Consider the following 22,026-nt stretch of genomic DNA (forward strand, 5'->3'; position numbering starts at 1 on the left):
GCAGGAGGGTAAAAATGTTACAATCACCTTGGGAAAAAGGTGATTATATTTTAAATTTGAAGATGAATATAACCTATACCCTAGCAATTCCATTCTACTCTAAGAGAAACTCAGTAAATATGCATATGAAGTCAGTGCAGCACTTCTATGCTAGCAAAAAGCTGGAAAAAGTCCAAATGTCTATCAAGAAGATGGATAAATTGTGTATACTTGTATAATGGAATATTACACAATAAAATAAACTATGCATAAATACAGACAAATCTTAGAAATAATGAGTGAAAAAGCAAGTCTCAGAAGACACCATGCAGGGAAGCGGATCTGGCTCAAATGACAGAGCATCCGCCTACCATATGGGAGGTCCACGGTTCAAACCCAGGGCCTCATGACCCGTGTGGAGCTGGCCCACACACAGTGCTGATGCGCGCGAGGAGTGCTGTGCGACGCAGGGGTGTCCCCCACGTAGGGGAGCCCCACACGCAAGGAGTGCACACTACAAGGAGCTCGCCGCACGAAAAATGCACAGCCTGCCCAGGGTGGCGCCACACAGACAGCTGACGCAGCAAGATGACACGACAGAGAGACACTGATTCTCAGTGCTGCTGACAAGAATACAAATGGACAGAGAGAGCAGACAACGGGGGGAGGGGAAAGAAATTTTTTTTTAAAAACTATTTTAAAAAAAAGACACCATGCAATATTAAAAAACGTTTAAGTAGTAGGATACTAATAAATTACAAGCAACAAATATCCCTTTTATTCTTCAAACTACAAAATAAAACTTTATCCAGTGAAAAAAATTGCAATGAATCATTCGTCTATCACTACTAATTTCTAAACCACTTGTTTAAACAACTGATTTGATTGGTAATCTTTTTCATGGCTATCACCAGCTAAACAATGCCCTATGAACTCTTCTGATGACTTCTCCCATTAAACTTTTAGTCATTAGTTTACTAAGGTACTACCTAGAGTGGCCAGGCAACTGATGCCCTCACACTTCTGTTCCCTTCTAGGGTAGAATCTGTGTGCTGGTTACATGCCAAAAGTAAGTGGCAGGAACCCCCAGCTAGATGGAGTGGAGAAAGGGAGGAAGAGGGAGTTAGACAGGCGGTATTGCTGATCCTCACTGCCAGAACGGGAGTTTGGGTTTTTTGTCTTAGGCTGTGGACCCACAACCAGAACTGGCCAGTAAAACAGGGACTGACTGGATGCCAGTTATGATACAGAACAAAGGCACAAGGGCGAATAAAAAGAAACCAGGAAAGTGTGCCAGGCTCCTGCTGGCCCTGAGACAGAGTAGCTTGGTCTGCCAAGGCAAGTGAGGGAAGAGTGGAACTGTGAAGGTGGTGAGGGCAGGCTAATGTGATACTCCTGTATGGAGACCAGCCAAGAGAGGAGGGGAAAGAGCAGAGCAGAAGCTGCGCTGACACTTGTTGGAGACCATATTCTTCTGGATATGGAGACCCTCTTTCCTCACACTTCTAAATACACAAGGAAAGGTACTCCCACCAATGGAGTAAGCTATCAAATAAAGCAAAAACTCCATAAATCCATCTAAGGGATCATTTCTGCATCACGACAGGCTATGCTCCAAACAACCGCATCTGTCCTGTCTCCCCAGTTGTTCCCTTGGACAGGGTAAGGAATTTCTGTTTTTGAAAAATGAACAAAGTAGGTCCTCCTCAGTTTGGTTTCCCAGGCCTCTCTCTCACCCAAGGGAAACACGATTCCCCAACACCTGAAATAAGTAAATCTACAGTAAACCCTTCAGCTTTGTCCCGAGTACCCAAACCACAAATGCCCTAATATTACAGAGTATAGTGTGTGGTTTCTGAGATAAACAACATGTACTGGAATTTAGTTTTACTACTTTTACTTTTAGTTTTACTACTAATATTGCAACAGTTCAGTATTTAACATTCAATCTGGGGAAGTGGATGTGGCTCAAACATTTGGGTGCCCACCTACTACGTGGGAGATCCCAGGTTCAGTACCTGATGCCTTTAATGAAGATGAGCAAGACAGCAAGCTGGTGCAACACGCTGATGCAACGAAGAGACACAACGAGAAAACACAATGAGAGACTCAAAAAGCAGAGATGGAGGTGGCTCAAGCCATTAGGCACCTCCCTCCCACATGGGAGGTCCCAAGTTTGGCTCCTGGTGCCTCCTGAAAAGAAGACAAGCACACAGCAAATAGACACAGAGAGCAGACAGCAAAAAAGCCATGGAGGGAGGGGGGATAAATAAATTAAAATGAACCTTAAAAACAACAACATTCAATCAGGCTATATCAGTGTATAGGGGCTGATTATCAGCCCTGCCCATTGAGTATAATACCATCTTTACAGAGCTCAACACCAAGAAAAGCAAATCATGTTTTAAGAAAAGTTATTGTAAACTATAAAGGCAAAATAATAAACATAAAATTCAGGATAATGGTTACACTTTGAGGACGAAGAGATGGTAACTTTCTATTTTTTTTTTTTTAAAGATTTATTTTTATTTATTTAATTCCCTTCCCCTCCTCCGGTTGTCTGTTTTCTGTGTCTTTTTGCTGCGTCTTGTTTCTATGTCCGCTTCTGTTGTCGTCAGCGGCACGGGAAGTGTGGGCGGCGCCATTCCTGGGCAGGCTGCTCCCTCCTTCGCGCTGGGCGGCTCTCCTTATGGGTGCACTCCTTGCGCGTGGGGCTCCCCTATGCGGGGGACACCCCTGTGTGGCACGGCACTCCTTGCGCGCATCAGCACTGCGCATGGGCCAGCTCCACACGGGTCAAGGAGGCCCGGGGCTTGAACCGCCGGCCTCCCATGTGGTAGACGGACGCCCTAACCACTGGGCCAAAGTCCGTTTCCCCTTTCTATTTCTTAAGTTGGGTGACAGATTTATGTTTATTAAGATTCATAACTCACAAATTTTCTTTTACACATATTAAATTTTATATAAAACCTAACTCTTCGCACATACGAAGGTCTCAGCTTTTTAGCCTAAAGGTAGACTACCTAATGTATCCTTATTGAATGTCATGTTGTTTTAAGCCTAGTGTCCAGACTGCTGAGAAATTTTTGTAATATCAGCTGTAATTATTAAAATGCCTTCTTGTTTTCCACCTAAGTCACACTGCTGTTGGGAAAAAAGTTGACGTTAGAGCCCTTAAGTTTTCCCAAGAAATTCTTCTCCAGCTTGGCATTTTGGGTTTACCAAGTCAGTTTGTTGCAAGTCCACATTTTCCGCAACAATGAATGGGAAATCTTGCCAAATACCAAAATTGTGCTGAAATTAAGATATTATGTCTCTGGAGTCCTCAGTTTGTATCTTAAAAAAAAAAAAAGAAGACAAAGAAAGAAATGCAACTAATTTAATATGATTTACCCTCAGGAACCCAGATCATTTCTTCATCACATTTGCCCCTAAATGCTGACAAAATTATCTATACATTTAAAATTTATGAAATTTCCCAATACATTTAAAATTTATGAAATTTCCCAAAGTTTACTCTCCTAAAATTTGTTTGCTCACCCCCTAATCTTTTGGCACCTCTTTTACTTTCTATAATTTCTTCAATTATTGCAAGTGACTCTACTCAGGAATATATTTGATCCCAGAGCTAACTGAAATGTTTGGTGTTTCTTTCGCCTTTGTTCACTAATTAATAGCTTCTTCACCAAAAAAAAATCTATCCTTTTCAACAAGTCTGGAGATCCTTTTCCTTTTGTTACATTGTTTTGGGATGTTATCTTTCCCTGCAAGTAAGCATTTGACTTCCCTGATCTTAGTTCAAATAGTAAAAGTCTTTTTTCATTGTTTTGATCCTTTTTTGGGTGTGTTTAAGCAAACCTCTGTTCATCTGGTACTGTAACATTTGACACTATTTTCCTGCTATTTTCATTGTTTTGTGTGTCCCTACTTTCAAGGGTGACATGGATATCTAAATTTACATCTCAACAATTACAATCCTTCATTGTTCAGGATTTACCGAGCGTTTTATTCCCTTTGGGTTTCTAAAAGTTTCTAGTCAGAGTTTCACATTTGCCTTTTAAAAAGTTGAATCTCCTGAAATTACACTTCCTGAAGTGACAGATATGACACTAATTATGGCACGTGTTCTCTTTCCATGTTTTGAAATGCCAGGAAGACACGATGCTCTCTCCCAACTCATCAGGAATTCAAGCAGAAGCACAGGAAATACTGGCAAGTGGAGTGGTGGCTAGATCAAGGGACATGGTACAGGACCAGTTCTCACAGATGCAGAGGACAAGGTGGTGCAAAAGGAAAGTCTGTGAACCACAGCTACTGCAGAACAAAGCTAAAAAATCCAAATTATTACATGGAATTTAAATTTACTCTAAAGACATAGTTAAATTTTCCCCCAAATCATTACTTCTCTTTAGCTTACATAGCAACAAGAGATAACACACTATACACCTTAGCTGACCATGAAAAGATTGTTTTATTCCATGAAAATATTCTCAACAGAGAACACTATCTTAAACAGAGCATTTACGATTAAGAAATCAACATGTGCACAAAAAGAGTAAAAATTACTGAAAAATTAAAGATTTCTTTTGGACAATTCACATGTTCAAAATTTAGGAATGATTTTAAGAAGGATTTAAACTGTGCAAGTACAAATGTCTTTTCTATTGTAATAACCCATATATAGGTTGCACTATTCCACACAAAGGATCTTGCCTCCTACGGAAACAAATCCTGCTTTTATAAAAACAAACAGTAGCTTGAAAAGAACAGTTAGTCCTCACAAGAAAGCCTTAAACTTTGCCCTCTGTGGCTGTTAGCCAAAAAAACACAAGCACTTCAGGTTTTGTACAGAAGACAAACACAGCCAGATCACACTTCCTTCTCATTGCTACCCTTTAAAATAAAAATAGCACTAGATTTTAAAACTACTGTGTGCAGTCTGTCATTACTGAATAATGTCACATTATATAAATAACCCTGTAACGAGATTCAAAATCTAAACTTTATATAGTCTACTAGCCTCAAAGGTAATACACTATATGTCAGCTGTGTAATAGTGGTGTACTTGATCTTATGAAGGCATTAACTTTCAGACAATTGTCATTTGGTTTTAGTATAACTGGTAGTATGATTCAAATAATGTTGGGAAAAAGTTATTAAAGCATGTTACACAGCTTCTAAAATATTGCTTAAAATCCAAGAATACACAGATCATTTCACATTCCCTTTCTCCCCTCAAAACAGTAAAGAACCAAAATAACGAAGGTTCACTGGGACAAATACCTCCCCACCCCTACCCATCTCCCTATTACAATAGCACTAAAGAAATTAGTTAAGATACAAGTCATTAACAGAATCACAAATGTGAGGTAAGACAACATGAGCAACAGGGGGCACTAATGACAATTATATTTACAAGTATAAACATACAGAGATTTCCATTTTACAGGTAAAAGTGCACATAGATCATTACAAAGTTTCACTAAATTTTATCTGGTTCAAACAAAATTATTACTTGGGCACAAACCACCATGGTAATAATCAAATGAGAACTTCATAACCCCAAATTAAAAGACAATGAGGTGGGTCCATAAAATTTTTCTTAAAAACACTGAGTAAAGTAAAATGGACTCAGACATGTCTTTAGCTTGATGCATAAATTTGAAGATGCACCATCATACATGGTAGAGGTCTAAAAGCCACCTACCGGCAGCAGCACTGCAGAGTTAAAGGAGGTTGCACTGAGCTGACACATAAAGCCCTTTGTGGGATACTGTAGTGGTAGTGTTGGCAATCAACAGATTTAGGCACTCTAGTTTAAGGCAGCATTTGAATGGAAGCAGCTGACTTCTGAAAACAGTTCTTTGTGTTGAGGTGGTGAGTATCTTCTGTGTCTTTTATGCCAGGATTTCAGTGCTGACTATAGATTCTTCCCAGATTGAGGTGCTGAAGATGTATCATGTTTCAAAGAGTTCTTTCAACTGGGCTGTAGGCTACAGCAGAGATGTTTTCTTTCTCTTATCAAAAACACTTCAGGTTCACAGACTACTTTCTTCATAATGTCAAACTGGAATGTTTTGCAGTGAGGAAGTTATATAGCAGCATATACAAACACTAGGATGGACACATTAGTGCTGGAGATGCTGACAAAGTGATTTGCACTAAATATGTAAAACAAAAAGAAAGGCATTGACAAGAACAAGGGATTATAAAGACATGCCTGAAAAATCTAGCCCAATCACTCTAGACATGCAACAGGATGTTAAGCAAGCACAGAAGTGGCGCAGGCAGACAGTGACAAATGGCAAGGACTCTAACAGACAATGGGTCTAAAAACCAATTAAAACAGAGCTGGGATGGAGACAGTCCTATTGGGACAGTCAAATAGAAGACAAATTTAACGACAGCTCTGCATTTTTTCTAATTTAGAACATCAGTAAAATAAACGGAAAAAAGCTCAGCCAATGTTGGCTTTTCTTTCATGTCAACAACTGTGAACTAGGAATTTAAGGTTGGTATTACAATGATTTTCTTAAACAATGTATGAAAATGCTAATGAAGTTAGTAAAAAATAATCTTGTCTGCATGCACTCATGCAACTTGCTTCTCTCGCTGTCTTTGAGCCTGACAACTCTAAAACCCTCCCCCCAAAAGCAGCTGCATGTAAACCTCCTTCAACATCTTGCCCATTTCCTCAGAAACCCTCTTCAGGAACCTGCAGTCCAGGAGGAAAAAGAAAAGAACAATTACTGAAGACCTTTGGTAAGACCAAAAGAGGTGTTCAGTTTAAAGTGTCTGTCCTAGTCCTTAATCATTTTATAGCTAACTAAAAACACCAGAAAAATGCGGAATACGAGCAAAATTAAGGAACAGTCTTTTTAAGTGCTTCCTTACTTTATTTCCTTTTTATTTCTCCACACAACCAAATTAGGAAGTGATCACACAATTAGCACTGCATAATCCTTATGGAAAAATAGTGGAATTAATTGTATAGTACTTCCAACAAATGTTTGCTGAAATTAATTGGGAAAAAATAAGTATCCTAGTAACTGATGATTCAGCTAAAATGAGAAAATGTCCTAAATGGTAGCACAGATACCTTCCTCCATTCAGAGTGTCAAAAAAAGCTCTTTTCCTTTTAAAAATAAATATTTGCCAGTACTTTCCCTCCATTCAAGAGTTCCTCTCTTTTAGTTGATTTATAACATATTTTCTTATGTATTTTAACTGCTAAACGATAATCATTAAAGTGACACAAGATGAAAAATACAATAAGATTAATTTGGAAAGAAGCTTTTACATTACTGAAAATTACTAGCAAGCCCAAAAATACTTCCAGGTCTCAAATGAAAGCTGTTTCATTCACATAAGAGCTAAACAGGTGAATTTATTTTGCAGGTCTCTTGATTAGTCTGCTACTTAAACAGGTTATGTGCTAGACATCTGTCCTCTTCCTTTGGGAAACCAAAGTTTAAAAACTTGGTAGGTAAATGAAAATAATTTTATTTTACCCAATTAGTCAACTATTCATTTTATTCCTGGAAATTGTAGCTACATATTTAAACTCCTAGAAGAAACTACTCTTTTGGGAGTCAACTTTCTATAGCATTTCAGAGTAGTTTTATGTATTGGAGTCCACTACAGTCACTGTTTTTTGAAGCACAGGGGGGGAAAAGGCTTTCTCTCTATGTATTCCTACCCAATAGACCAAATTCTATGATTTATAAGGCAGAAGAAACACAAGTCCTTCACAAAGACTTAAGCAGGACATAAAGCAATAGGCATCAATTAAGCTTCATAGCAACATCACTCAAACGGTCATGCATCATGAGAACATTTTCTTATGGCAATTTCACTTCTCTAAGATCAAGCCTCAGTGATCTTATACCTTGGATGTGAACAAAACACTTTGGATGCCCTTTTTCTTATTTTTTTTCCCAACCTGTTGAATGTGTTTTCATTTTATGTTATCTTCCCTACATCATAAACAGCACAAAGCTGCTGGGTTAGTTTAGATATAAGTTACTGCACCTTTACTGTTTTTCTCTAGAGTTACATCTATGTATGACGTGGGAACGTAGCCTTCTTCACCATTCTGTCTCCGAGCTCTTGTCCATCCATCACCTTTGTCTTCCTCAATAATGTATAGAACTTCACCTTCTTTCATTGCCAGAGTACCTTCATTATGTCCTAGATGAGAGTTTTCATAGCTCAAGCATAATTTAAGCACAGCAATAATTGTGAATAAAAGTTATAAGACAATATACAAAATAACATGAAACACTATCAGATTTCAAAGTACCTGGAACCATGAGTGGAGACCCTCATTAGCAACAGCATCTCTATGATGCTTTGTAGTTTAATCAACTCTTTCATATACCTTATCTCATTTGAACTGCACAATAACTCTTCAAGGCTGGCATTAATAACATTCCCATATAACGGATGAAGTAACTAAGCCACAGTGACATTTTATGACTTGGCAAGGTATTCTGACTCCTATTTCACTACTTTAAATCCTTTCCCAAGCTTGAGTGGTGTTTTTATCTAAAAAATTCATGAGGTAGGGGTCAGAAGAATAGTTATAAGACAGTGAGAAGGCAGAAGAAAGAAGGAAAGAATATTGTTTGAAGAGAGAAAAGAGAATGCACAACTATGTGATTATACCAAATACCATTGATAGAACACTTCAGATGAATTGTATGCTTTATCAATATGTATCAATAAAATTGGTTTAAAATTGTTCAAAAAAAAAAAAGAGGGAACAGAGAGAGAAAAAAAGAGTTCAGCTGTGAATATGGTAGAAACAGAATGGTCAGGGCCACAAGGCACAAACTTCCTTCAGAATCTCATTAGCCTCAAGGGTCCCCTTTGTCCCTAACCCGAACCCCAACCCCAATAATAAACCCCAACCCCAATAATAAAATTATTATTACCAGTAAAAATTTTTTAACTGAATCTTCATTTAACATATCAAGACTTTAATATATTTTCTAGGAATGAGTAACCACAAACTTTGCTCAGTTTAAAAGCCAATATAATGGATGAATGGGGAAGTACCGTAAATTATATACCGTTTTACAACTTATTTGTGAATGTTTTACTCTGCTTTTCTGAGAGTTGAGGAAAAAGATTTTTCACAGTCCAAGAGAGGGAAGAGTAGTCAAAATGTGCAGGAGAGGGCCACAAGACCCTACTTCCCTCACAGGATTTGTTCTCCAACTGTAATAGGTGAAAGGATGGCATAGCCAGAGGCTACCACATTTTTTCCCTCCCTCACAAGCAAGGTATATACAGAGTCTAGATATGGTGGGAATAATCAACAGTGCCACTCATTTTGCACCTGTCTCTTAATGTCAGTAAGTTGTGAGGAAGGTCATGCTTTCAACCTTCCACGTATTGGGTTGGGCTACTTCAACTCTGTTGAGTACATGTAGTCACTAGTAAGATCTCTGGGGAAATACTGTATTGACCAAAGTTCATAAATACATAATAATTTGTATTGGGACACAGACAACATAGATAATTTTCTTTCGACTGCATGTATGGAAGAAAAAGAAAATTCTCTGTATTTGTAATACGGTGAAAATGAAAGTATTCACGCTAATGAACTGGGATTATAATTTGCTGACAATATATTATTTAACCAAGGACACTAACGTGAGTAAACTGATGTGTTTAGACTTCAAGGAACCAATTTTATTGCATACAATATATTAAGAAAATCATACCATCAAAAGGGTAGATAGCTTTGCAGTGCCCAATAGCTGGCAAAGGATCATCATCTTCAAATTCATCATCAAACTCACTGTGGTGACCGTGCTGCTGGGGAGGCCCACGGACTTCCTGGTTTGCATCATCAGTGTAACTTCCCTCAGGACTATAAAATTAAAAATTACCTCTGATCAAGTATCACATACGTGGAAATCACAACATCTACAAGTTCATCTCCTCAGGATCAGAGAATCAAATACCAATGGCACAGTTCCACACCAAGCCCTTTGTTCTTAAAAGCCAACTACATAAAATCGCTTCTGATAATAATATTATAATAATGTTAATAATAATAATGTTTCTTTACTGAATTTCCCGAAATAAAAAATGTTCTAGGCACATAGCATATACTCAAGTAAATACATCTCAATATCACTGGGTCCAGAAATAAAATGGAAAAATGTAGTGGACACTTGTCTTTCATCAAGGGGAATTAATTTCCCCTTCTTTTAGCAAGTGAACCCTAAAATTCCTTAGGGAAACCACCCCAAACCCATGTTCATTTTACAGGCTTCAGATGGGGTTGTATCTCCCAAGGGGCCACAAGAGCACAGCACACGTATAGCTAGAGCGAACAGTTCACAAGTAGGCCTGAAACCCAATCAGATATAAGAAATGCAGAGATTACTACATGGGACAACTGGAAGAGAAGCTCCCTCCATTTTCAGTTAGGCTTGAACCTGGAGGAGAGTATGAGCTTAGAGCAGGAAGATCATCATATGGAACCTTAAAATGAAGCCAACCATATGAAGCCTTAAAATAAAAGCAGAGATGTGAGGTGGAAAGACACTGAGTCCTGAGGATACCATCTGAACTCCTAGATCAAGCTCTTCCTGAAGTTGGCAAATAAATTCCCATTTTAGTTTAAGCCAGTTTGGGTAGAGTATTCATTTGTTACTGGAAAGCAAGAGTCCTACCTAAGAAGTAAAGTTCATTTCCGATTAATCATGCTAACAGGGAAGTTAGCAGCTTAAAAATTCCAAAAGTATTTTATTTTTCCCAAAACTATTTACTTTTTATAAGATTTGTTTATTTTTATTTCTCTCCCCTTCCGCCGCCCCCTCCAGTTGTCTGCTCTCTGTGTCCATTTGCTGTGTGTTCTTTGTGACCGCTTCTATCCTTATCAGCAGCACCCAAGAATCTGTGTTTCTTTTTATTGCATCATCTTGTTGTGTCAGCTCTCTGTGTGTGCGGCGCCATTCTTGGGCAGGCCGCACTTTGTTTCGCACTGGGCGGCTCTCCTTACAAGGCGCACTCCTTGTGCGTGGGGTTCCCCTACGCGGGGACACTCCTGCGTGGCAGGGCACTCCTTGCATGCATCAGCACTGCACATGGGCCAGCTCCACACGGGTCAAGGAGGCCCGGGGTTTGAACCGTAGACCTCCCATGTGGTAGACGGACACCCTAGCCATTGGGCCAAGTCGCTTCCCTCCCAAAACTATTTAAATCAAAGAGAAATAATGTTAATAATTTTGCTAAAGGATCAGGTGACTAAAAAGGATTTTAATAATGGAAATATCTACAGGATTAGATTTAATAACACTTTCAGGGAGCCATATTCTTAAATAACAAGTACCTGAGAGATTAAAATCTTCTTATCTGTGGTTTTACCTAATAACAAAAACTAGTACATTTGTAGATATATCTTGATATATTGGAGATATGTACTCTTACCAAAACGTGACAATGGGAATGGAGAAAATTAGAAGGAGGAATTAACATTTTTCAAGTGTCTAACATTTGTCAAGCTATTGTCAGGTGCTATACCATGTGCTTTACATACATTATTCATTTATTACTAACAGCCCTGTATAATGGGTAGTTTAATCTCAATTTTACTTTTTTAGGAAACTGACACTTGGGAAGCATTAGAAATGAAGTTGCTGGAATTATATTGTAATTAAGTAGCCAACAATGATTTAAGCATAGCCACTCAAATTCTTCTCTAAGGTGAATCATAATTTGCTGACTTTTATTATGGAAAGAAAAAAAAAGATATATTACACCAAAAGGGAAATGTCATAAGCAGTATGAAAACATTGAAACTTTAGCAGAATGACTTTTGGAAACTCTGGATCCTCTCAGAAAACTGAATGATTTGACAGTGGAATTTTTCTTCAGCATAAGCTATTCAACTTCAGCTAAACCTGAGGAGATGCTTCCCATACCTGAGATGCTTACATCTTCAGACTATAGTTCTGAGAATTTTCTACCTCAGAAATGTTTTGGATGCGTGACAACTAGAAATGAATAGCAATACGAATTTTTGTACTTCATCTGCAGCAATTGTTAGAAAGGAAATTACTTAGGTTCAAAAGACTGAGGTTATTAAACGCCAAATTTGTTAAATTAGGGAGGACAAAAAAAGGAACTGTATAAAGTTAGGACAAAAGGATAAGTTTGGGGGAACAGAAGAAATACAAATAAAATGCAAAATAAAATGACCTTTCTCGTCCCTGAGTTACAAGATGGTTTATGTCACTGCTATGTCTTCGGTCTCCTCTCCCACCTGTTTTACCTTCAACTTCAGAGAGCCAAGCCTTAGGAAAAAATAAGGAAAACAACCAAGCTTAATAAATATTCTTAAAAGCTCATAAAATAATATACATTTCAAATGTGCTTTGAGTTTTTATAACTATGTAATTCTTAGAAAAGGGGGCTCTTTATCCCAATTTGGCCAAAGATCAACTTTACAGCTGATAGAAAGTAGCAAAAATATTTAGTTTTATATAAAGGTTTAAATTTTTTTTAAAAACTTCAATGAGGGATTAAAGATTATATACCATAATGATACCTTACTTTTAAGTCATAAGCCATAAAATTAAATAAATATTTGAAGATAATTATAGCAAAACCAATCATTATTATGAGATTTGTGAAAACAAATTTAGCTTAAGACAATTGCCGAATAACAAATCTACCTCATTCTTGTGGATTTCCATTCGCAGACGGTCAATATTATTCATGGTCTCTGCTAATTTGGGCTGCAAACTCCCTGGATCCCCCATTTGTGGATTTTTTTCATACACATCTTTCATTTTGTTGAGTGCATCTCTGAAAAAGAGGTATAAACAACAGAATTAAATATTTGCTTTGTATACTCTCATTTAAAAGTTTCATTTTATTTTGAGGACTCAACAGACAGCCTGTGAGGAACTGAGTCACGTCCCTGAAAAGACATGTCCCAGTATTAACCCCTAGTGGTGTAAAGCCATTTGTAAGTAGGGCCTTGAGGATGCCATCAGGTAAGGCATGGCCAAACCGACTGAGGGTGGGTTGTGGTCCAAGATGGCTGAAGTCTTTATAAGCAAATTATAAAAACTAAGGAAATTGGGCATGGAAGCAAGTGCCAGAGGAGGAGACAGGAAGAGAGAGACAGCCATGTGACAGAGGATTGCCAGCAAGACATAACCAGAAAACTACAGGCTTTGGAGAAAGCATGGTCTTATCAACACCTTAATCTGGGCTTTTATTAATAGCTTCCAAAACTGTTAGCCAATAAATTCCTGTTGTTTAAGCCAACCAGTTTGTGGTATATGTCACAGCAGCTCTGGCAAACTAAGACACAGTCTAATCTTAATTACAGTCATAACTCTTTCAGTCAAACAATACCTCAGTAAAGAGATTATCCATAAAGCGGATAATACATACGGAATTGGTAATTTTGGAAGACAGTCTTTTTCTAAATGAGATTATATATATATATATACCCTATATATAATACAAAAGGTTTAATCAAGGGCTGAAAGAATATTCCTCAATATTCTTAAACTCATCGAATCCCAAATCAATTTAGTCCCACCCAGCCACATTATTCCACTAGTGTGCCTTATCTCAGTTCACAGCATCCTCCTCCTATTCATGTGTGCTAGAGAAAAGAATGCCATCTCTAACTTGTCCCTCTCCCACTAAATTTAATCATTCACCAGTTCCTCTTAACCTACTTCCTCTTCTCTAATTATATTACAATAGGTTATGCCTCAATCAGTTCTCCTTGGCTCTCTATACCATATAACATTACTGATGAACACTTCTTAATATTCTCTTCCTCTTAGGCCTCCTGGAGACTTACAATTTCTTTTCCCTTCTCCTCATCTTTATGCTCTCTTGAAATCTCCCTCATTGGCTACTACTTTTCTCCATTCAATCTTTAATGTAAATTACATAAAATGACAAAGGTTTCTCCTCATTTCATCTTACAGTCTGAGAATGATCTGTTTAGATATCACTTATCTTCAGATAATTCTCAAATATTTATCTTCTTTCCTAAGTTCTAGTTTCATGTTTCTAAAACCCAACTAGACACTTCCATATAAATTTTTCACATACTTCAGAAATCAACATAAATATAATAATTATCTTTGCCTCAAATTTATTTTTTCTCACTTTCAATTAAGTCTTCCTCTACCCACTCTCCTGAACTACAAACCTGTTGTTTTGACTCCTCCACTTTTCTCTTCTCATATATCCAAAAAGTATGACCCACTTTGCCTTTGAAATAACTCTCATATCTATCTTCTTTTCCACTCATGGCTAGGCCCTAATTTCAGTACAATCTCTCACTTGGATTACTATAAAAGTCTCTAACTGGTCTCCTTCCCGCTAATCTCTTTCTTATTCCATCACTCTTCATACAGCTTTCAATTGTCTTTCTTTAGAACACTCTTCCCTCCCCCTCAACAACTTCTGGAGACGCCCCAATACACAATTCCCAAGAAAGGCATTCAAGACTTTTTATATAATCTGTTTTATACCCTTTCATCATTGTCTTCTGGCATTCTACTTCACACAATTTCTAATGCAAACTTCCTGGATTAGAGTTAATTGCGAGCTATGGCCAAGAACATTCACATTTCTATGTCTTTATCCTAGTTTTCTCTTCTTGAATGTTTTTGCACCCCCCTACCCCCCCTTCTTCTCGAATGAATGGCAAAATCATATTCTCCTGTCAAAGTCCAATTCCAATGCTATGGAGACAAACCAGCCAGTGTTCAGATGTCAACTCTGACATTTACCAGCTATATAATCTTAGACAAATTATGTATTTATTCGGTATTCAGTTTCTTAGGCTATATAATAGGAATAACCACCTCAGGGGCTAATTTGAAGAATTCAATGACATATTCTACATAAAATGCCTAGCTCAGTGCCTGGTACATAATAATCCTTCAATATACATTAGGTTCCTATACCGCTGACCTTCATATGCCCTCACCATTCACTCCCTAGGATCCCTGATTAGCAGCCATCACAATCCAGGTGTGTGGAAAAAAAACCATTTGTGAGTCTTATCTTCCCAAACCAAAACATGAACCTGTTAGGATCAGGAACTATGTTTTATTCATTTTCATATCTTCTATAGCCCTGGCACATTCTATTACATGTGGGAAACACCAAATATTAGATTAAATGTTATAATTTTTCAGAGATTATTTACATGTTATTCTAGGTATGAAATATTTTAACACTTAAACCTTGTTTATACTAACACTGCAATATTCAATTTATGTTTAAGCTCCCATCACACCTGAAGCACAATAACCCTCAACAACAAAATTGCTAGGAGTTAAGCCCAATTTTATCTTCAGTGTAAATGGAGTCAGAAAGTTACCAATCCACTGTAATAACCTTTTGTTCATAAGTAGCTCCTCTACATCATTAAAAAAGAGGAAACTTCTTGCTAAAAATGAAAAAAACAAAAGAAAACTAGTAGTGAACAAATACAAAGCCATAAATAATCAAGCACTGTTTTTCAACATGTTTTGCTGTAACCAAAATAAACGCTTCCTCAGGTTTCTTTTGAAACTCAATTACACACTACACAGAAATGAAACTTTATCAAAATACTGAGATGGTTAATAAAGGTGAAACTAGTCTTGCTAATGAATCATCAAGCTATTTTGCAAATCTGTGAGAGGAATAAACATATACTCATTCAGTAAAAATCTGCAACCAAAGAAATTCCCTAATATTTCATTTTTACCCGTGACAGGGCAAATTTCAAAAAGTTTAAGAGTGCATTTTCCCCCTTGATACTCCAACAGGATGTATGATTTTTAAAATCACATTTAAACACATCATTTAAAGTAGACCCTGACTGTTCATGTGCCATTTGGGCCCGAATCTCAAGAATTGCAGCGCCTACTCTCCAGTTCATTGGTCTCACCCAGAACAACTAACAAGGAGGTGATGATGTACAAGTACCATACCAAGGAATCTAGAGAGTCTACAACTGCAAGCAAGAGAGTCCCATGCATCAGCCCTAATGGATCACAGTCCCCTCTCAATTAGAAGTGGAGTAGACACATCACCATCCCAGAGTCCTCAGGATTGGGGAATGAACTATGGACTAAGTAGACTTACTGGTATTCTACTATAGATTTATTGTGATTCTAGCAATGGAAGAAATCATATCATTGATGTGGGGGCAGTGGCTACTTTCTGAGGGCAGGAAGAGGGAAAAACAGGTATAATATGGAGGCATTTTTGGGACTTGGGAATTGTCCTGAATGACAATGCATGATAGATACACACCATTATATGGCAAGATACCATAACCTACAGAATTGGGTGGGAGAGAGTGTAAACTACAATGTAAACTTTAATCCACACCTAGTGGCAATGCTCCAAAATGTGTTAATCATTTGCAATGAATGTACCACAGTAATGAAGGATGTTCTTAATATGGGAAATTGTGGGAGGTATGGGGAGCGGGGCATATGGGAATCCCCTATACATTTTATGTAACATTTATGTAGCCTAAGTATCTTTAAAAAAAATAAGTGTAACATGGTAGCACTTTTGGGACATTGGAATTGTCCTGAATGATGTTGCAGTGACGGTTACAGGCCATTATATATATTTTCATAACTCACAAAAATGTGTGGGAGAGAATTTAAACTACAATGTAAACTATAATTCACCCTTAGTGGCAACGCTCCAGTATGTGTTCATCAATTGTAATATGTGTACCCCACTAATGAAGGATGGTGTTAATGTGGGTAAGTGTGGGAGGGATATGGAGTGGGGCATATGGGAATCCCTTACTATTTTTGTAACATTTATTTAATCTAAGTATTTTTTTATTTAAAAATAAAATAAAATAAATAATAATAAAGTAGGCCCTGAAAAGAATAATAATGGTAGAGAGGATTTAAAGGAAAAATACTTCTGATCTGATTCTTTTTGTAGTTCTCTGTTAAGTTCATCAATGCGCTGCTGTAGTTTTTTGCGTCTCTGTTCTGGTGGCAGATGACTGAAATCTTCTAGAGCTGGGCCCTGAAAAAGAGTCCAAATCATTATAAAAGGCATTTCCAGGAATTTTTATTTTTGAAATATGCCCACTATAAAATAAGAATATATACCAGTTTTAAGTTAGGATCATTAGCCCCAAATTTTAAAATACCCAGGTACAAAGATATGTGTGTGTATGCTATTTAAAACATACTATATTGAAGAAAGTGTTCAAATTCCAGTCATTTTATGAAACCATGAAACAGAATAGGTAAATTTATCACCAGGTATAGACAACTGTTAAAATTCAGTATTTCATCATTTTCATGTCTTGCCAAGTTAAAAATGAATACATATAAATCTTCTTACAGCAACAATGACAACACAGAAACACATAACATTTCTCATCTATACAAGTTATTATTTTTTGTACATATCACTGCATTTCCAAATCAAACCCACTGCCATGATGATATTCAGAATGTTACAAATGTTCAAACTGAAAATATGAAGCTGACATAATTCAGTCAAGTAAACAGCTTACCTCACAATCTAATTAATGAAATAGTTTACTACTGCATATAGTCTTTGATTAGATTCAGTAAACCTTTCTTCAGAATCAAAACACACTTATTTCTATAAGTAGAAATTATATTCCAACGTGAAGTCTATTTTTAGTTATCCTTTTGTACAACCAAATAAAATACTTCAGCTGCTCCTGAGGGAACGATATGATTCAAAGAAAGACATAATCTTTCTTTAAAAAGGATGCTTCAATTTTTTCAAATTTTTTCATGCTTTGATATTAAAGCAAATATAAAATTTAAGAAAAAGGGCTAGTATTTAAGATGCAAAATTCTGATTTTATGATGTAATTTTCCCTCTTAAATGCCATTTTAATTCTTGTTAGTTTACCTAGGCTATTAGAGATTACACAATACAACCATTAACTACTGATTCCACAGAATATAAAATTATATTTAAGTTTTCATATGTCCCAAAAGTAATTGACACTTACTCATTTTTCTTTTCAAAATGACGATGTTTTAAAAATTCAGATTCAGTTTTTAAAGTGTTGCTGAACTGAGCTCTGAAAACAAATATATATATATACACACACACACAACACACATATATGTATTGTGTGTGTGTATGGCATTCCTGTTCTTTGAGCTACTTAGCCTATAACATGTGCTAAATAAGTTTATTTCACTGGAATGTTTCAATGAATTTTAAAACAGAAAATTCACTTTTAGGATAAGCCATACTCAAATATAACATTTAATTAATAACAGAATTCCTGGGACCTTTCTTCAGCAGCCTACACAATATGGACATTCAACAAACCTGCCCTAAAAGAAGTAGGGGATCCTATCTAAACGGCTTTTGTTTTTTTTTTCCATCTGTTACGAATATGTCAGTCAACCAATTCTGACTTAAATAAATGAACAGCAGAATTTCCTGTATGAGATGCCTTTAAATTTAATGGTCAATACTCAACATAAATTGTCAGATTTAATCTAATTTGAGGTATAGGTTTTGAGAACTATTGAAATATATATATATATGTGTCTCTAATTTATATTTTTAAAAATATTCCTAAAACATTTGAAAAGTAATTTAATGAAATGAAAAAAATGTATTTCAATATGCTTTTGGTAATATTTTAATAAACTCAAAATTACTTATAAGTAAACAAGTAAACCACTTACCCTAAGCAAATTTTATTCTCAAATTTATAAACAGATAACTTGGCTGCATTTCTAATATCCCATTTTGACACTATAACCTATTCTTATAAAGGGATATGAGAACTGAATTCACCTTATTTTCTATGGATGCAAAGAAGTCCTCTGAAGCAATTAACAACCTCTCCTACTACAAGCAAATTCATAAAAGGCCTAACTGCAACGTCTGAAAAAGCATGGTCTATTTTCCAAAAGTAAGAAACTATTCAAGCACCCAGTAATTTTTAAGTCACATCTTCAAAATTAAGTTCCATTAATTTTTTGAAATATATAGAACATTTCAAACACACACACACACACACACACACACAGCACACACGCATGATATTTAGATGATCTGTGCTACTTCCTTTAAATAATGAAAAAACAAAAAAACCCGAAAAACCCGAAACTAAGACAGTACAAAAAATGCTACAAAAAAACTGACTCTATAATGAAATCAGTGGGAAAGTTTCCTTTCTTAGTGTTTGGAAAATCTTATGACCCTCCTAATAAATTAAAAATCAAAGCTATATACTTTTTTAAGGATGTTCCAAATCATTTTTGTTAAACTTTCCTTCAGCATAAAACTTGAACATCAGTCCTACCATGCAACTTTTAAAATAATGTTTAACTGTAATTTTATGCAGTTCTCTAACATGACAAGGACTCATCACCCAATAACATCTAATGTATTGATTACAGTTAACCCACATTATTTTCACATCTTATGACATCAAAAGGCACTGGCATATGTTGGAATATGGATCAAATTATAAAAATAAAAACCACATAAAAGGTGAAAATGTTTTATATTAAAAAAAAAAAAAAAGTGTTTTGAGAGTACTAGATGTTGGCACAGCATATAGACCAGCACATAAGGCTTACCATTTTCACCGACCACTGAATAGTTCAATGGAAAACAGAAAGAAATGGTAAATTATTCACATGAAACCATAATATAGAAGATGTAATACCTATATTTTTAAAACTATTATGAAAATAAATAATTTATATTTCACAATCCATACAATTATGCCAGAAAAATAATTTAAAGCACATTTTGGGAAAGTAAATTACTTGCAGGAAAAAAAGCATACACTGATGATAATGGGCAGATATTTTCTAAGTTTCTCTAATAAAGACTCAAAAGTATATAGTATTCATTCTATCAGTAATCATGCATGTTTTTCTTTTAAAGAGAATTTTCACAGAACAGATTTCACTTATAAATAGCTCTTCATTCTCAAAATACTAATATTTGAAAAGTTGAATGTAAAAGATCTAATATTAACCATTTAAAATGAAATCCGACATGAAATATGTAAAAACGGAACACTCTTATGCATTAAACAAAACAACAGTGTCTGGATTTTTATAGTTCAAAATATTGTTTTGAGTTTAAATATGTTATAGGTAAGTGAGGGAAACATTTCTACTTTAGTTTTTAAAGTACTTTTTAAATATACTGACACATTAAAAAGATCATTATCAAAATAATAAATGAGTTACCTAGATTCAAGTTTCCCATACATATTTCCTAGTAGACACAAAGATATAGGTTGAAATTTGCTTTGAAAATATAGCTTCTATTTTTCAGTTTTTAGTTTTAAAATCCATGTGCTCAAAAAGCAAAGTTAAAAATTTCAATTTTTAAATAATTAAAATTTATTTTTTCTGAAAACATGAAATGACATAGATTCTGAAGAAACCATCCAGAGTGCTCTCAGGCAGTATACATACCACATATATATAAATCACATTCTGTAAGTTAGTAGGATTTTGAAACTAGCACTGCATCTGAATTTACCTAGCATCCCAACTTAAAACACACAAATACACACACATACGTAACACACACAGACATACACACCCTCCAACGCAGAATATGCAGCAAGTTTTACGAAATTAATCTTCACATTGATCACATTTGGTTAGAAGTCTCATATTTTTAGTTTTCTTTGTTTAAGAGAGGATGGGGGGGATGTCACGTAGAATTTCACATTTAAGAAAAAAAAATGAATCTTAATAAATAGTTGACAAAAATATCTACCCCTTATCTCTGATGAACTGGCCATATATTAATGGTTATGATGATAAGAAAAGATGACATTAACTATCCATTATTTTTCCAAATTACACTTAACATTCTTTAGACTGTCAGTAGTTTTATGGAACAAAAACCACAACTTATTTTGCTATAACAAAATTTCTGGTGAGGAGATAAAAAGATTTGAATTAAAAGAAAGATATTCATAGTCATCTTTAATATTATTAAAACAATTATATTTAGGACATGAAATAAAATAAGGCATCTGAATTTGAATTATCTTCTATAATAATATTCACCAGTTAAATGTCCAAATAATGGATTTCTTTTTTCAGATTCTACATTAATATTTTAGAGAACGCTAAGAAAACTATAAGTGAAATATCAAATGTTTCTGTTTTTAGCGTACTCTAGTTTCACTACCATTAGAAAATAAGTTTACAGTTCATTAATCTTAGATTTGAGGGCATTAAACCCAGGTTCTTTGTAAAAATATTAGAAACGTATTTTGTTTTCTAAAAAAATCAATGCATACTAAATATATAAGAAATACCTTAACTTCCATACGTAATTATTATACATCTACACCTAGAAAATTTCTCATACCCACATACTTTAATAAATACACATGAAATTTAAGTGGAAATTTTTAATTTTAGGCAATTAAAGTTATTGTCCATTATTTCCTTTAAAGATAGGCCAAAATCCTGCAAACTATACTCTGGAAAGAAAAAAGTTTAGAAGAATAACACTGGAAGTTTATAAGAGCATAAATAATCAAGACAGAAAGCATGGACTTATTTGTTATTGCTAGATAAATCTATTACACTAAAACAAAGGAGTACCCAATGAAGCTCAAATGAAATAGTTATAGAATAAAAACTATTAGCTTATATACTAAGTATTTTAAGTTTAGGTATGCTCCCAAATATCCAGCAACAGTCCCTCATGTCACAAAATAAAATTAGAGACCTTCGTTCCTCAGAAACAAGTTTTTAAAAAAGTGTTTAGGAAAAATGATGCCAATAAATATAGATTAAAACTGAATGGTACAACTCATCAGAGCTTTAAGAAACTTCAAGATTTATTTTATGAACTTAATGGGTGAAAAATACATGTAAAAACACAAATTGGCTTATTAAAGCATATCTTCTTTTTGGATTCGACTACATTGAGAAAATTCTGAAGTGGAAGGAAAACATCTCTATGGGTTCCTTTTGAGATAGCATTTAATAAACTACTAATTATCAATCAAAGCAGAAA

General features: G+C 35.4%; 1 protein-coding gene across 2 annotated transcripts in view; it reads right to left on the bottom strand.

Annotated features, from left to right (window-relative positions):
- Window positions 1-4,431: 4,431 nt before the first annotated feature.
- Window positions 4,432-22,026, bottom strand: part of FNBP1L (formin binding protein 1 like) — a 131,004-nt gene continuing 113,409 nt past the window's right edge. The window contains exons 10-15 of one of the 2 annotated variants that reach the window (XM_058303160.1): window positions 16,922-17,031; window positions 12,675-12,807; window positions 12,199-12,293; window positions 9,711-9,859; window positions 8,011-8,169; window positions 4,432-6,694 (exon numbers count right to left, since the gene is read on the bottom strand). In XM_058303160.1, coding sequence (XP_058159143.1) covers window positions 6,687-6,694; window positions 8,011-8,169; window positions 9,711-9,859; window positions 12,199-12,293; window positions 12,675-12,807; window positions 16,922-17,031 — 654 coding nt within the window. In that variant the 3' untranslated portion in view covers window positions 4,432-6,686. The remainder of the gene's footprint in view (window positions 6,695-8,010; window positions 8,170-9,710; window positions 9,860-12,198; window positions 12,294-12,674; window positions 12,808-16,921; window positions 17,032-22,026) is intronic. The other variant, XM_071217244.1, reaches the window with a different exon arrangement.

Source organism: Dasypus novemcinctus, chromosome 9 (genome assembly GCF_030445035.2).
Source record: "Dasypus novemcinctus isolate mDasNov1 chromosome 9, mDasNov1.1.hap2, whole genome shotgun sequence".
Classification (NCBI taxonomy): Eukaryota; Metazoa; Chordata; class Mammalia; order Cingulata; family Dasypodidae; genus Dasypus; species Dasypus novemcinctus.